The sequence below is a fragment of the Sorex fumeus genome, unplaced genomic scaffold, assembly GCF_029834395.1.
Source record: "Sorex fumeus unplaced genomic scaffold, SorFum_2.1 ptg000070l, whole genome shotgun sequence".
NCBI lineage: Eukaryota > Metazoa > Chordata > Mammalia > Eulipotyphla > Soricidae > Sorex > Sorex fumeus.
This window is the reverse complement of record NW_026606127.1, coordinates 13,584,785-13,598,423: the sequence shown is the minus strand read 5'-3', so window position 1 is coordinate 13,598,423 and position 13,639 is coordinate 13,584,785. Positions and strand designations below refer to the sequence as shown.

General features: G+C 50.0%; 2 protein-coding genes across 5 annotated transcripts in view; one reads left to right on the top strand and one right to left on the bottom strand.

The window, feature by feature from the left end:
- Positions 1 to 672: 672 nt before the first annotated feature.
- On the bottom strand, positions 673 to 8,445 carry MTCP1 (mature T cell proliferation 1). 4 transcript variants are annotated; one of them, XR_008794473.1, is made up of 5 exons: positions 2,791 to 3,951; positions 2,514 to 2,684; positions 2,382 to 2,433; positions 2,188 to 2,289; positions 673 to 700 (listed from the first exon to the last, which is right to left on the bottom strand). XR_008794473.1 is itself a non-coding variant. In XM_056128864.1 (5 exons), the coding sequence occupies exons 2-4, from the start codon at positions 2,893 to 2,895 to the stop codon at positions 2,386 to 2,388; spliced, it is 324 nt and encodes a 107-aa protein (XP_055984839.1). In that variant the 5' UTR covers positions 2,896 to 2,942; positions 8,280 to 8,445; the 3' UTR covers positions 1,832 to 2,289; positions 2,382 to 2,385. The 4 variants fall into 4 exon arrangements, 3 of the variants coding, with proteins under 3 accessions (XP_055984839.1, XP_055984838.1, XP_055984837.1); XM_056128864.1 differs by lacking the exon at positions 673 to 700 and adding an exon at positions 8,280 to 8,445 and having other exon boundaries at positions 1,832 to 2,289; positions 2,791 to 2,942; XM_056128863.1 differs by lacking the exon at positions 673 to 700 and adding an exon at positions 7,823 to 8,272 and having other exon boundaries at positions 1,832 to 2,289; positions 2,791 to 2,942.
- Positions 8,446 to 8,557: 112 nt separating this feature from the next.
- The window catches only part of BRCC3 (BRCA1/BRCA2-containing complex subunit 3), a 48,953-nt gene continuing 43,871 nt past the window's right edge, over positions 8,558 to 13,639 (top strand). Inside the window, exons 1-3 of the mRNA XM_056128865.1 lie at positions 8,558 to 8,802; positions 9,290 to 9,306; positions 10,119 to 10,182. Coding sequence (XP_055984840.1) covers positions 8,680 to 8,802; positions 9,290 to 9,306; positions 10,119 to 10,182 — 204 coding nt within the window. The 5' untranslated portion in view covers positions 8,558 to 8,679. The remainder of the gene's footprint in view (positions 8,803 to 9,289; positions 9,307 to 10,118; positions 10,183 to 13,639) is intronic.

The window sequence follows — 13,639 nt, the reverse complement described above, 5'->3', positions numbered from 1 at the left end:
AAACTAAAAAGACTTTGTTCTCCTCAGTAATTTTCCATGCTCATTGCATATTAAAACCACCTGGTTAGCTTTTTAGAGATTCCTGCACATACTCCATGCTAGAAAGTCTGATTTAATAATTGTCCCAGCTTCAGTGCTTTTTCCCTTTGATATACTGTGTTAACAACTATGAGTGGATTTTCCTACCTTGGCATTTTTTTAAAGCTTGACTTCTTTATCTATTGGTTTTGGGGCCACACCAGGCAATGTTCAGAGGTTACTCCTGGCTCTGCACTCAGAAATTACTCCTGATGGTACTCAGAGATCCATATGGGATGTCAGGGATTGAACCTGGGTTCATTTTCTGCAAGGTAAGAGAGCCCTTCCCACTGTACCATGTCTCCGACCCTTGCTTGACTTCTGTAAATTTGTTTTTACATTATTTAAAAGCTTTCTGGTTGATTCTCATGAACAACAAGGATTTCAAACCCTAAGTTTAGATCACTTTTTTTCACTGTCTTTGATGATAGTGAGAAAAATATTAATCACAAAGCATTACATTCTGAGTTAACATAGTTTTTTGAGAAAGAATGATATGTCTCTTGCAGTTAGTCCACAGAAAAAGTAAAAAATAAAAGCTTTTAACGTACTACCTTGTAAACATTTCTGTATTTCACAGGCTTGCTTCTGGCACGGATCCTTCTGCGGCATATCCAGAAAACTAAAATAAGAGAAAGGATTTTTACTGGCCTTTATCTATGAAGACTTCAAAGTCCTTCTCGATTTTGAGCCCTTGAGACTTTCCTGAGTCTACCAGTATGTCCTACACTGGCTGGCAAACACATACATTACAAACGACTCCTTTCCATTCATAGGGCCAACCACTTCTTTCTCAGAACCATTTAATTCACTTAGGAAAATAGGTGAATTCACTCCGCTCATCTGGATGTCATTGAGGTCCCCAACAGCGTTTTGATTCCTAAGCTGTTGGTCATGACCAAATATTGGGGTCACATAATTGAATGTCAGGGTGGGGGTCATGAAAATTTGGGAACAATAAGAGGTTTCTGAATGTGCAGCAACCCCCCAAATTTCTCAAAATCAACCGTGGCAAGAATTTGATGTGTTTCTGGCAGTGCTGGCCTGTATTGCATTTCTCCAGTAAAAAGAGGAACTCAGAAGGAAAAGGTTTCAGCAGCCCTGGGTGAGAGAAGCAAAGCAATAGTCCGAGGTGCCTGCCTACATCCTGGCTTTGCATTCACAAAACCCCCCGGTCAATGATTTGATGGATTGTGCCTTTTTCCTTATTAGTTCCGTGTAAAAGGGGGTCACACCTACCTGAATGCCTTGATGGAGGGATAAAATAGGGAAAACATGAGAAAGTACATAGAACTAGTGCCTGCAAAGCACTCAGGACGCAATACATGGTAGTTACTATTCCCAAGAGCTTTTAAGTCAAGGCTTGCTTTTAATATATACATATACTGTTATGACTGTGTTAACTCAGGAAACTATCAGGTAGGAAATGCTTTTCTAGAAATCGGCAATAGTAACACTTCCTGAGAAAAGTCTGGTTAAGCAGCAAAAATGGTTTTTGGAACCCTTACAGAAACCAACTTCTTTAAAGTAACTATAATCAGAAAATGAATTTAAGTGCCCATGATTTTGATCAGCAACTTCTAATACTTTGAAGATGCGATTTCAGAAAGGAAAAAGGCCCAGGGGCCTTTGCAGCTAATGTTAATTCAATCACTTCTTTTTGTTGCAGAGCTCCCTAAGTTCTCCTTATGTCCAAGTTGGGTCAGTACTGGGATGGGAAACACCGGAGCAAAAACTCGGGATATTTACAGGATGGGAGAAGGAAAGGCAGGTGAATTGTGGCAGGGCAAATAAGCGACACACAGATGTTGATGCTGCTAGGAGCTGCTCTCTTCTCTCGAAATCAGTACCAGGTCCTTGGTGATGGGGCAACGATTCTGTAGCAGGTGCTGACTTCTATGCGCTTCATCAGACCCCAGTTCCAGCTGATGATGTCCATTAAAGATTCTATGGCAATCTCCGAAGGAGTCAATTTCAAGTTAGGGCTCCTGCCTAAGTGCTTCTGTGACTCACTTTCTACCTGTGTGACCCTCTCTCTGCAGTTCCACTGGTGGTATTCTTCATGACCCTTCCTAAACTTCTGTGTCCTTGCACAGTTTTTCAACCTACTCCCTCCCAAAGGCCCACGGGTGGGTGAACTGCAGTGGTGGACGAAGTATTTGCCATATACTGAACAGAACAGAGGAGCATATCTTCTGAGAATCCCAGCCCCTGGAAAAGAAAACAGATCATGAAACTCACCACAGCAGAATCCAGTGGAAAAGAATGGGGGTGCGGTGGAAAGGAGAAACAGAAACACATACCAGGTTAATCATCAGGCAAAAGCTTAAGCAACAGCTCCTGTACGCCCCTGACCTGCCAGGAGAAGAAAAGTTTAGAGAGTACTCTGCTACGGGCAACTCAAGAAAAGGCAAAGGGTCAAACAACATGTGTACCATTAAGTGATGCTGGATCTGCCACAAGCGAGAGTTGTTATCCATGTAGCGCTCGTGGGGGTAGAGTTGCCACATGAGAGGTAGCTGGGAAGTGAGGAGGTGACTTGGCCTAGCTGCGTCACCTAAGGGCACCTGAACTTGCTGGACTCGTGCCCTTAGGGCATCCGTCTCCTAATAAAAAGAGATCATCAAAAATGAAACCAGACTTCAGAACACTAAGACTGGACAGAAAGTTGTTTGAAAGCAGAATTGATAAATAAGCAGAACACAGAGTTACCTCTTCCACGACGGCCACCCAAGTGCGCTGGTATTCGTCTCGGTAGATACCCTCTTGGTGAACCCAGAGGCGATCGGGTGGAGCCCCCACATCCTCTCCTGCCATCCTGGGCTGTGGGTTCCAATTCTAGCCCTGCTTTTCTCCACCTAAGCCTGCAGCACCCGCGCACAGGACACAGGTGTGACTTGTTGGCTTTGAGGAAACTCACCAGTTCGTGAGCAAGGTGATCTGGTATTAGAGCCACCAACCAGAATCAAACCTTGGCTATATTTTCCTGCACAGCATAAATATAACTGAGAACGTCTCAGGGCTGCCTGCAAGACACTGGAGTGATACTCAGAGCCTCGGGCAATGCTAACTGTGGACTGTGAAGCGCTGAGAGTTCGGCCGATTTCTGTAGCCACGTAGGACCAAACTGGAGGCAGCTGGCCACAGTCTGTTTGTGTTCCCAAAGCAGCCTCTGACAACATGGACTTAGCAATAAGCACAAGGTATGCCGATGAATACACCTACTCAGGCAGGAAAGCAAATGACAGACACAAGCATGCCAGGGTTCTAGGGCAAAGCCACTTGCAGACAGCTGCCATGTTAAATGGTAAGATGCAAGGGGCCGGAGTGATAGTATAGCAGGTAGGGTGTTTACCTTGCCTTGCATGCAGCTGGCCTGGGTTTGATTCATGGGACCCCAAATGGTCCCATAAGCCCTGCCAGGAGTCAGCCCTGAGCACTACCAGGTGGGGCTCAAAAAAAAAAAAATAAAGAGTGTGAAAGCTGACACCTGTGGATGGCTTTTTGAATTAATATCAAGAATTTGTATGAAGTTCAAATGACACAGATCAGTTTCATTAGAAAGGTTAATTAGAGCGGGTGAGCATTTCCAGAAGGGGGTTTTCATGTTAGGGGGAATAGAAACACACATGTAAATACGTACATAGCACTGCTGAGGTGGAAACTAGGGCCTCCTGCCAGCTGAGTCCGACTACCTTCTTTCTCTCACACAAACCTTTCCTTTCCTTAAAGCGGCAGGAGGAAATGCCCGTGAAGACTGACGCCGTGGTCTGATTTTAGTGACTGCTCCGAGCATCGTGCTTGGGCTGCACACTGGCCCCAAGTGGCTCTGGGTCGAGCACACTGGAGCTTGTCCCCAAACACTCCTGTGAACAGCCCAGAGGGCTTTCACAGTTCTTGCTTCTGATATTCCTAGTGATACGGGTAAGGGCCAAATCACAACCGTGACATGACAGCAGAATATTCTGCGGGAGGAGCCCCGGCTTCAGGCATGCTAAGTCAGCTCAGGTGATTCCCACGAGCACGCCACCTGGAGAGCCACTGCCTTAGAGCACCCCCTTCTTTCAAACCCCTTTCTCCTTACCCACATGCTCCTTTCTCTCAATGGCATCTCCACCTCGTCCGTCCGTGCAGACCGAGAGCTCCAAGTTCTCTCAGCTTTCTCCCTCTTGAGTTACTCCCTACATTCCAGCAAGCAGCACTCCCACCACGTTCGAGACAAACTATCTCCCAGCACCAGGCTCATTTCCAGCTCAATGTCCTTGGGCTCTCCAATGGCCTAAGGCTTCCCCAGGCCTCCGCTGACCTCATCACTATGGCAGCAAAGCACAGGGGCCTGCCTTCTCCAAATTCAGGCTTCTTCAGATTACTTAGCATGGATGTGCTCTCAGAACTCGATTTCTAAAGAGCTTTGTGCATCTGCTCAGCTTCTAAGTTGTGTCTCCCCCTAAATAAGGCACTACAAGCTCCTCAAAAGCAGTGCTACGATACTTGGCACGAAAGCTTCAAGTCCTACTCAGACAATGCGGTGAAAGAGAAAGAGAAGAAGGCCACATAGGCAGAGACTGATTCAGTAGGTGTGAGATTAAAAAATGTACTGTCTGTCAAAGCCAATTTTTCCGCTTAGCATGTATAATTGTTCTGGCCTTCCCTTCTTTTTAATTGAATCACCAAGAAACTTTCACGTTTGAGTTTCAGTCATACAATGATCGAACACCCATCCCTCAATCAGTGTACAATTTCTACCACCAATGCCCCCAGTATCCCTCCCCACCCTGTCTCAACCCTCCCCCTACCTCTATGGCAGACAATTTCCCTCTTACTCTCTCTACTTAGCTGCCTTCCCTTCTTTCCAGGATCTTGGAAAGGGCAAAAATAAAAATCCAGTAAATCCCAATATATATTAAAACCTGGGATTGAGTACAAAACAAAAGAGTGTGTGGGAGGGATATAAAAAATAGTATGAGACAAATATCCAAGGTCAGGAAAAACGGGAACCAGGAGGACTGGTCAATGGTTGGAAACTGGCCACAAGTGTGTGTGGAGCAAAGGGCAGTTAGGATATAGAAGGGCCTAGTATGACAACAATAAAAATGATCACTCTGGACAAGAACTGAGTGTGGAAAGCAGGTAAAGGGATATTCAAGATAACCTTTCACCTTTAGTGTCTGTATTGCAAACCATAATGCCCAAAAGGGGGGAGGGGAGAGAGGGAAGAGAAAGAGAGAGAGAAGTGCCTGTCACCCAGGCAGGTGGGGGAGGGGCTGGAGAGAAACTGGGGACATTGGTAGTGGGAAATGTACACTAGTGAAGGGACGGGTTTTGAAACATTATATGACTGAAACCCAATCACGAAGAACTTTGTAACTGTGTCTCACTGTGATTCAATTAAAAATTATAAAAAGAAAAAAGTGGGGTCAACACATCATTTTAAAAGTAGAAAGCAAGCATTAAGAGTTTCAGGACCATCTCAACAGCTGAGCATACTGACATCTGAATTTGTTTTGAAAGGAAAGCAAAATTTTACCGACCAAACTGACATAAAAAGGAAATAATTGTAGGGGAATGGAGGGCAAACCAATCGGAGGTGATGGTTTGTTACTGTGAAAGAAAGCCCATGAATCACAAGCACATCGAAGAAGAAAGGCAGTGTGATGTGCTGCTGTAACCCACAGGCCTTTGAACAAACCGCCGCAAACCGCCACCCGAGAGAGTAGGAAGGCCCGAGAAAGGCAACTACAGTCACGTATCAGGGACACAGAAGTACCAGGAGAGTGAAGCAAGCAGCTCATCAGCAGAAAAAGCAAAGGCTGAGAGGGATTAAAATCAAAGCGCACAGAGTCCCAGTTGTAGGAGAGGGACCTTGGCTCTTGATGGCGATTCTTAGAAGACTCTCCCTAAACTCCCCGATCAAGGAAATCTGGGACCCCGGTAAAGTCTTAGGGCATATTCGCACAGGACAAGCTCAGGCAAGTTACGCCTATAAGGAGACTTTAACGTTCCCTCTGAGACTTTTTTCTCCACAAAACTTGTTCATAAAGTTCACAACCCCTTCTAGTATGAAGAATGCTTTAATCTGAAACAACTCTATTTTGAACAACTTTGAAGAAAAAAATATCTTAAAACCTGAAGATAGGGCCCAGAGAGAAGAACACAAGGGTGATGGCATTTGTATGGCATGTGGCCAGTCCCAGTTAGATCCCTGCCACCGAGTATGGTTCCCTGAGCACTACCAGGAGTAGCCCCAAAGACCACTGAGTGTGGCTCCATCCCCCCACCCCAAAGAACCCAAAGCCCAAAGCAAACAATCTGAAGACAAACTTAGTATAATGTGCAAGAACAGATCATAAATTTGTTCTGACAGAATACAACTAACTAGCTGCAGAGTCAACTGGAATCAAAGGATTTAAATAGCTCTGCCATCAAGGAAGGCAAAACACCAGACCGTCCCCACAGGTGTCATGGCTAGAGATCACGGTGGGCTTGATCATTTCTGAGTACCACAGTTTTAAAATGATGTCTTCAATGGATGACATCCAACACAAGACTTCCTTAAGTAGCAATTTTACTTTACAGAATGAACTACTATCCCTCTTGTAACAAAGTATAAACTGTTTTCATTTTCAGGTATCTGAACACTTTTGAAACAGTAACCAGTTGACTACACTTGTTTAAAAGAATACAATGCAGTCAGTTACAATAGTGGAATCCGCCCCCTATCTCCAGCCCCAGTGCAGTGGGGTCTGAGGAGTCTGATTCTGATTCTCAGCGTCCTGAGCTGGCCTAATCTCATTGTCTCAGGTTCAGATAGAGAGAGAATTAGGGGCTGGAGCCATATTACAGCCAGTTGGGCGCGCTTGCCTTGCATGTAGCTGACCAGCCAACGTGGGTTCAACCCTGGGCATCCTGTATGGTCTCCCCACCCCCAGAACCACCAGGAGTAACTTCAGAGTGTAGATCCAGGAGTAAGCCATGAGCATCACTAGGTGTGGCCCCCAAACCATGAAAAAAATGAGAATTAGAGAACATTCATCCTAATAGGTCTTTCTAAAAGCTTCGTGTATACTCAGTGTTTACAACCACCCAATTAGATGGCTCCCAGGTAAAGGTGAGGGAATGAAGACAAGTTAGGTCATTTGCATGGGGAGTGCATAGCTAGGAAGTTGCAGTCTGATTGCAAGGCGAGACAGCTTACGTTACAGGAGGTCTAGAAATGCTTGGGAGAGCGGCTTGCATGTAAGTGTGTCGAGTCGGTCAATGGCTTTATTTTGCATCTGCAATCAAAGGCTTAGTGCTGTCAAAGGCTGCCACGGGCATGCTAAAGGTTAGAGAATGCCACTCTGGACTGTGACATCAGTAACAGGAACAAAGAAAGGGTGGTCTTCATCTTGAAGGTGCCTAAAGGACCCTGTCAACTTAAAGCATCCCGTCCGCAAACACAGCCCTCCTGGGCCCTGCCAAGCAGGCACAGGAACTGGCAAAAGTTGTTGGAAACAATATATGCTGTAATACGTAAGCTCCGGGGCACATTTGGCCGAGTCCGATGTCAGTGCGTTCTTGAACTGTCGCCCCAGCTTCACGATTCTCTAAATTACTCAAGGCAAGCTGGGCCCCTTCAGCACTAGGGAAACAAGGAGGCTGCCAGTATCGCATACGGTGCGGGGGATGCGGGTCCCCTGTTTGCAGAGACCGGGCTTGCAACTGACTCGGGAGAAAAGAGCAAAGCATCAACTTCAAGAAGTACCTCGGGACAGTTCCCTTTCCAGTACTGCCATATCTGCCTGGCTTCCAAAGTGCGCAGGAAGCAGAACCCCAGATCAAACGCACATCCACACCGCAGGGCTGCGGAGGCGGCCTGGCGGGGGTGTTCTTGGACTCCGAAACCGTCCTTAAAATCGGCGTGTGACTCGTAACCTTGGGAGTCGGAAGCTCTGCGCTCTCACCGCGGCTCCTGCCATCGCTCCGACCGAGAGTTTCACCGAGTCTCTAGGGCCCCCGGGAGCCTCGCGGGGCGTCTGGGTACCTGCTGCGCCGCGCCGCGCCGCACCCCACCTAGACGACGCGGCGCCGCCCCCGCGCCCCCCTTCCCTCCCGGCGGCGGGGACACGGACACCTCACGGCTTTAGAGAGCGGCGGCGACCTGGCTACCGGGTGACACTTGGCGGATACGACACGGCTGTGCCTCCGAGGAGGTTACTCACATGAATGTAACGTTTCGTGGCCTAACTGATCCGCCCCGGGAAGAGCGAGGCTAACCCTGGCGGGCTCCCCCTCGGGGCCAGTGGCGCCCAGTCCGGCCGGCCGAGGTCACCGAACCGGAGGGAGGCGGCGCGGGCCGGGCCGGAAGCGGGCCGGGCCGGGGCTACGGGGCTCGGGGGCTGGGCGCGCGCGAGCGGCGCGGCAGGGGCGGAGCCGCCCGGCGGCCACTCGGGGCGCGGCGGGCCCGGCTGCGCCGTAGGCCGCGGCGGGCGGGCGGGCGGGCGGGCAAGATGGGCGCCCCGGAGCCCCGCGGCGCCGCCTCCCCGCCGCCTCCCCGGTGCCGCCCGGCCCGCCCCCGGCCGCCGCGCCGCCCCTCGCCCCGCCCCGCCCCGGCCGGCCAAGATGGCGCTGCAGGTGGCTCAGGCCGTGCAGGCGGTGCATCTGGAGTCGGACGCCTTCCTCGTGTGCCTCAACCACGCGCTGAGCACCGAGAAGGAGGAGGTGATGGGGCTGTGCATCGGGGAGGTAAGCGCGCCCGGCCCGGCCCGGCCCGCCCCGCCCGGCCGCTGCCCGCGGCGCCCCCTGCCCGCCCGCCCGCCCGCGCGCGGCCGCCGAGGCCCGCGCGGCCGGCCGGGCTTCTCGTGGCTTCTCGTGGCTTCGCTCCCCCTCGGGCCCGGGCCCGCCGGCGCCCCTGCGCCGTGGCCAGGGCGCCGCGCTCCGCAGAAGCCGCCGATCGCCACCGCGGCGCCGCGTCTCCCGCCTCCCCCCTGCGCGCAGCCCAGACCCGCGACGACGCGGGCGGGGGATGCAGAAGCCCCCGCGGCCCTGCGGCCCCCCACCCCCCCCCGCCTGATGGCACAGAACTTCGTTCTGTACAGCCCCCAGCGCCCCCCCTCCGGCCCCTCCTGCACTGCTCCGGGCCCCCGGCCCCAAGTTTCGCGTCATCCGCGTGCCTGTGCGTGTCACGCTCCGAATGTGCTCACTAATTGTTCTCTGCTTTCTCCCTCTCCAGTTGAATGATGACACAAGGTGAGACTGTTCGCGCATCTCTTAGGCACCCGTTCCCTCCGTTTTGACAGCTTTCACAGTATCGGGCCTGTATGCCCTTTATTTTCAGTTACCTTTATGAACGAAGCCAGAGCTCCCTGGACATTAAGGTTTGAATTCCACCCCCACCCCCCAACCCCGCGCCCTGCAAGGCGATCTGCCCCACGCTTCCAGGTGGGATGCCAATCAGTTGAGATACTTAGGACCTGATGTGAAAAACGGAATTCGGGCACAAAGACCTTAAGTTACAAGAGCTGTGGAACCTCTTCTAAAGAGAACTCGATGGATCCAATTAAACACCATCCACAGGTTTTAGGCGTGGTGCCCTTAATTTCCGTTTTATCGCTTGATGCATTTTCAGTTCTCTCGCCCCTGAAATGACAAATGGGATAGCAGTCATTTTCTAGCTGGCAGAACATGTGTATTTTAGGAGTCAGTAGCCCATCAAAATGGTCAGTAGTGTCCTGCCTCCCCTGGTGGACCCTGCAACAATCTCACATCTGCTGTACCTGGATTGATACAGGTGGCAAAGCTCTGTGTCCTATACATTTGCCAGCAGAGCTGACTGTGTGCTTTCCAAGCCCACTTCTATGTTACCCGGGACCATCCTTGACTTTGTCTTGTCTAAAACTGCACTCTACCAGTGAAGTATCCCATGTGTTCCTAACAAGTGTATGGACACCGCTCCAGCCTCGGTTTATTTCCCCTCCAGTTTACTTGTCTCGAAGCTTTTGCTGAAAAACTACAACTGTTATGCTTTAGTTACCTCAGTTCTGTTTTCCCCTCTAATTTAGCCCCCAAAGGAGTGACTCAAAATTTGGGTACAGCGGATCTGACTCTCACACAGTTGCTGAAAAGGTACGTGTGCTGGAATTTTGCATGGTGCAAACTCTGCAGCCAGGGAGGGGATCCCTCTACTCTGATGAGCGTGGCCAGGGAATAGTCCAGTTTGTGCAGATCCACATTTGTGGCTGAAAAACGTGTTGACACTAGGAAAGTCAGATGAAGAAGCAACTACTAGGATACTTCATTTTTCATTTTGGCCCATTTTTCTGGGCATTCTCCCATCACCGTGCCCTGCACACATGCCCCCCCCCCCCACCTCGTTTGATCTCCAGCATCCTGTATGGTCCCCAGAGCTGTCAGGCGTGATTCCTGAATGCAGAGCCAGAATAACCCCTGAGCATCACTGGCTGTGGCCCAAAAGCAGAAAAACAAAAGAAGAATTCTCAGTCTACTTTGATTTTTCTCTTGCGCATGCTCCCACATCTTCACTTGCTCTCTGCTTTTTGGTCTACTCTACTGCTGCTTACCCTAAGAGCGGCACAGGACCAGTTAATTTTTGGGCCTCTGCTTTCGTGAAGCACGGTCAAAACAAGTCATGTCCTCTCCTCCCACCATCAGTGGCGGGAGATGATCCAGGCTCTGTGGCACTAAGTTGGTCAGCTCAGTGCTAACTTCATGTTAACTGAGCTGTCGTCTTTTCCCTGCATCGGGTGCGGGTGCACAGACCTTGCTCGGCAAACACGTTGTTTCCTCGGTGTCCAGCTATCGCCATTCCTCTAGCTCTTTCCTTTTAGGAAGTACTGTCATCTCAGAAAGAAAGGGGAGGGGGAGCAAGCAAGCAAAACCTTTCACTCACCCCTCTTACATCTGTCACCCTTGTCAAGCCTGTCCAAAGAAAAGGCTGTAATTGTTCCTTCCTCACCACTCACGGCAAACTAAAACTTTGGTGCAGCAGCTTCCTCGTTGCACACCATCTGGAGTGTTTCTCCTTTCAACTCTTGCTAGGCTTTGGCTTTTGCCATTTGTCATGTCTCACTCCCTCTCCTGTCCCTTCCATCCTTTCTGCTCCCCCAACACTGATGCATTATATAGTGGAATTCGCCACCTTTCTCTCCCCAGTATGCCTTCCTGGACACTGCCTTCCCCATGGCTTTAGCTCAGCACATGCTGAGGATAGAAAAGATCCGTCTTCATGTACCGTCTTTGATACTTACTGTGTGACTTTGGGAATTTTATATGATATTTCTAAGCTTCCCTTTCCTTTTGAACTTGGAGGTGGTGGTGGCCAGGGTGTGAACAAAAGCCTCAAGCGTGTGTGTACTAACCACTGAACCATGTCCATAATGCCTTGCTCTGCCTGATGTCTAAAATGGGGATAGGGAGAGTCATCAATGTTGGAAGAATTGGGTTTCTGTCCTGTGTGTATAATAGCCAACTGGAAAACTGTGTAGCAATAGGTGCAACCTCATTGAGTTTGGGGGAGACTCAGGTAATTCGTGTGAAGCACGTTTTCAAATTCTGTTCGCTTGGCATGTGGCAAGTGAGCCATTGTCTATTTTCAGTGTCGTTACTGCCCAGTACAAGATAGTACAGATCATCCCAAGCTTCGGAACTTCATCTCCAACTGCCTGCCTGACATGCACAGTTAGCTAGACACAGGCAACCAAAACTAACGTGTTCACAACCCACCTATTTCTCTTGCACCTTGGCATCCCCGCATTCTTCACCCAAATCACCCAAAGACTCAGCTGCTCCTGGCAGAGAGCTGGGCAGGAGGAATTGGAAAGCCCCTCCGCCACGCTTAGAAACCACGGACTACCGGGGCTGGAGCAATAACGCAGCTGGTAGGGCATTTGCCTTGAACACGGCTGACCCGGGTTCAATTCCTAGCATCCCACATGGTCCCCCAAGCACCGCCAGGAGTGATTCCTGAGTGTAGAGCCAGGAGTAACCCCTGAGCATCAACTGGGTGTGACCCAAAAAGCAAAAAAAAAGAAACCACGGACTGGCAGCCCAGCAACTCCTATCTTTTCTTGGGGGGGGGGGGGGGAGAAGAAGGAACACACCCCTTGGCACTCAAGGATTACTCCCAGCTCTGCAGATCAGGATCAGTCCTGGTGGACTTGGACTAGGGGTACCAGAGATTGAATCTGAGTCAGCAGCATGCAAGGCAAGTACCCTACTCACTGTACTATCTCTCGGACCCCAACTTCTGCCTTTTTTCAGGTCCTTTTTTGCCTGCATTCTCTTTCCCGCCTCTACTTTTTCTAACTGCTTAGGGTGTGATCTTTTGCATTTTTCCATGCAGATCTGAGTTCTAATCAGGGTAATTCATGCTGGTTTCAGGGTTGTGCTGTTTCCTCTTGGTGTCTGCTGGCTTAGTTACTGTCTGGGTTGTTTGTGTTCCTCAATGAAGTGCTTTGTGGTGCCCATCTTTCTGTGCTTAGGTCTGCAGTAGTGCCTCTTTTGGAGTAAGAACTTGTATGTTTGAGTTAAGTGCTTCCCTTCAAGAGAAAACCAGTGCTGACCTGTGTGTAAGGCAACCCCAGGAGGGTTTTGTCCCCTTTTGTTTCTCAGGATCCCTGGGCTGGGCAGGCTGTCCTCTCTTCAGCAGCGTTTGCTCATTCTGTTGCTGAGAAACTGGTTGAGTTTCTGAGTGGGTCCTTGAATTCTGTATGGAAAATTACCATACAAAGCTCCAGATGTTGGGGTGAGTGGTAGATAGCATAGCAGGTAGACCTAGCACTTATCCTGCACATGGGCCACTCCGGTTTCTTCCTTGGCACCGCATATAGTCCCCTGATCCCCAGGAGTGATCCCTGAGTTCAGGACCAGGAGGAAGCCCTGAACACTGCCAGGTGCTGCCCCCACCCCCCAAAAGAACAAAAACAAAACAAAGCTCCAGATTGCTTTTCAAGTTGAGAGTTCCGTATTGAATAGCTTTAAGGAGCTAGTTTGGATGCCCAGGCCTCACACTAGTGCCTGTGTGTGCCAGCCTTGTGTATACTGGCTGCTCTCACTGCTTCTGTGTCTGGTGGGCCACTGGGGTTTACCTTTAAAGGCTGCTCTCAGCCCAAGGCCCCATCTCTGCTCCTTGTTTGTCTCCTTGCCACCTGCAAACCAGTGAGAACTGCTGCTCTCCTGCTGTCTCCCAAGCTGCCAGACCTCCTTAACTTTCCTTTTCCTTGCAAAACCCTTTTGATTTACAAAACCGTTGATTACAGGGTATTGTGCACACAGCTTTCCATCCCCCTGGGAGGTCAGCTCTGCTCTGAAGACTGGTTCTTGGCTTCTGTTGCCTCTGGGCATTTGTTATTTCCCTACTGTGCTTTTTTCTGGGCCAGAGCGATAGCACAGTGGGTAGGGTTGGATTCCTCCGCCCCTGTGCCGCTGTGGAGAGCCCCGCAAGGGAGAGTATTCAGCCCAAATGGCAGAACCTGGCAAGCTCCTTAGGAAACAGTAATAATAAGTAACAACAAGTCCCACAATGTAACACGGTAAGAACAAGTCTCACAATGGAGACTTGACA